This window comes from Austrofundulus limnaeus, unplaced genomic scaffold (assembly GCF_001266775.1).
Source record: "Austrofundulus limnaeus strain Quisiro unplaced genomic scaffold, Austrofundulus_limnaeus-1.0 Scaffold147, whole genome shotgun sequence".
Lineage (NCBI taxonomy): Eukaryota > Metazoa > Chordata > Actinopteri > Cyprinodontiformes > Rivulidae > Austrofundulus > Austrofundulus limnaeus.
In genome coordinates this window covers 354,069-355,835 of record NW_013952549.1, presented here as the reverse complement: position 1 = coordinate 355,835, position 1,767 = coordinate 354,069, and the positions used below count along the sequence as shown (strand labels likewise).

General features: G+C 37.2%; 1 protein-coding gene across 2 annotated transcripts in view; it reads left to right on the top strand.

The window, feature by feature from the left end:
• The window catches only part of si:ch211-1e14.1 (UPF0606 protein KIAA1549), a 40,635-nt gene that overhangs the window by 16,464 nt on the left and 22,404 nt on the right, over positions 1–1,767 (top strand). For both annotated transcript variants that reach the window (XM_014016540.1, XM_014016538.1), the window contains exons 7-9: positions 892–1,081; positions 1,171–1,230; positions 1,319–1,464. In XM_014016540.1, coding sequence (XP_013871994.1) covers positions 892–1,081; positions 1,171–1,230; positions 1,319–1,464 — 396 coding nt within the window. The remainder of the gene's footprint in view (positions 1–891; positions 1,082–1,170; positions 1,231–1,318; positions 1,465–1,767) is intronic.

Genomic DNA, 1,767 nt, shown 5'->3' with positions numbered 1-1,767 from the left:
ATATAGTTGTATCCGCAACTGTATTTGATAATGTTTTGAACTTTTAAAATATTGCATGGTAGAACCAGAGGCTGCACTTCATATTAGTGACAAATGTTGGCATTTTTTGATGGGTTACCTTCATTTTTGCTTCTACTTTTCGGCATTTTTCCGAGGTTCTTCTTCTACGTATTAGAAAAAGTTGTTAAACATCTGAGTGGCGCACCACCGCTACTAGTGGTGAGAATGTGTATTGCACCTTATTCAAAACTAATGCGGTCCCGCGGCCCTCTGCGGCCCAAAGTTAAAAACTGTTGTTCTTTTGAGACCCTCAAGGTGGCGTCGCGGCCCATGGGTTAAGAATCTCTGGTATAGCTGGTTTTCATCAGTACTGATTATCTTCAATGGAAGATGTAACAAAGTGTATTTTTTATTTATTATTATTATCCTAGAATAATATAGCTTCTGTTCTTCATGAAAGCAGTTATTGTGCCTTAAGTGAATAAAAACTGAGTCTCAGTCTTTTTTTAATACTTTGTTGGGTACAATTGGTGCTACCTTTTTGTTTAGAGCGGCAGGCCAAAATCTACTTTCTCCTTGCCCAAACACTCTTTGTGTGTCACAGGGTTGTCTCATTCAGCATTATTTTCCTACAATAAAGCACATAAAACCTTCCTGCAAGACGCCTAAGTTTAAACCTATAAATGAGCGCAATAACAGCTCTTTAAGTAAGCTTACTGTCTATAAACAAAGAGCTTGTTGATTTTTTTATAGTTCTGCTTAATCCTATAAAACTAAGTAGGCTACTGCTACGAACTGTGGACAACTTTCAAGTTTTGTTTCTTATTACCTGTAACTAAAGCCATTTTTTTAATGGAAGCTATTTTTATGTTTTGTTTTTTTTTGTTTCAGGTTATAAACATCACTATGGCTGCTGCTAAAACTGAGCGACAGCTAGTAAGGCAGCCAGTGGACATCACCTTTGCTGTCAGTGGTTTAAGGGGATATCTGCTGGGGTCAAAGGTCAGCAATGCTCTGATAAAACTCACAGTGGTGGAATTCAGCTTTTACATTGGTTTTCCTGTGCTGCAGATTGCAGAGCGTGAGTACGAACCTCTCTATCTGAGCTCAAATTAGATCACTAGCAGTAATTTATATGTTTARCTAACTGTTTTGTCCTTTTTCTTCTAGCGTTTCATTACCCAGAGCTAAACACCAGTGATTTGCTTCGCTCCTCCTGGGTTAGAACAGGTATAATGATTATTATTATTATTGTTTTTAAATAGTCCTGCAAATTGTCACAGTTACTACAAAGCAGTGTTATTATTTGTGTTCATAGTTCTCCTGGGTGTACTGGACCAGAAGCTGAGTGAAAGGACCTTCCAGCCTAACATTGAGCGCGGGATCGCCACGTTACTTGGAGAGGCAGTAGGGCAACTCAGGCGGATTAAAAGAGCCACAACTGTTGGCAACAGCAGTGTCCAGGTATTGTTTACACAAACTGGTTCAATACTTCAGTTAGAAGCTATTAAGAACCAGTAAAATCAAATTTAATGCTAAGCTGTGCAATAGGCACGCATAAAAAATTCCTCTCTTGTTGAACTCTGAAGCGGAAAGTTGCAGTGTTGTATAAAGTACCACAAAGTGATACTTGAGTATAAATACAAGTATCTTACCAAAAAATACTTTTGTAAAAGTTAAAGTTTCCTTTAGGAATATTACTTGAGTAAAAGTCTTAAAGTATCTGATATTTTTTGTACTTAAGTATTAAAAGTAAAAGTATTGATT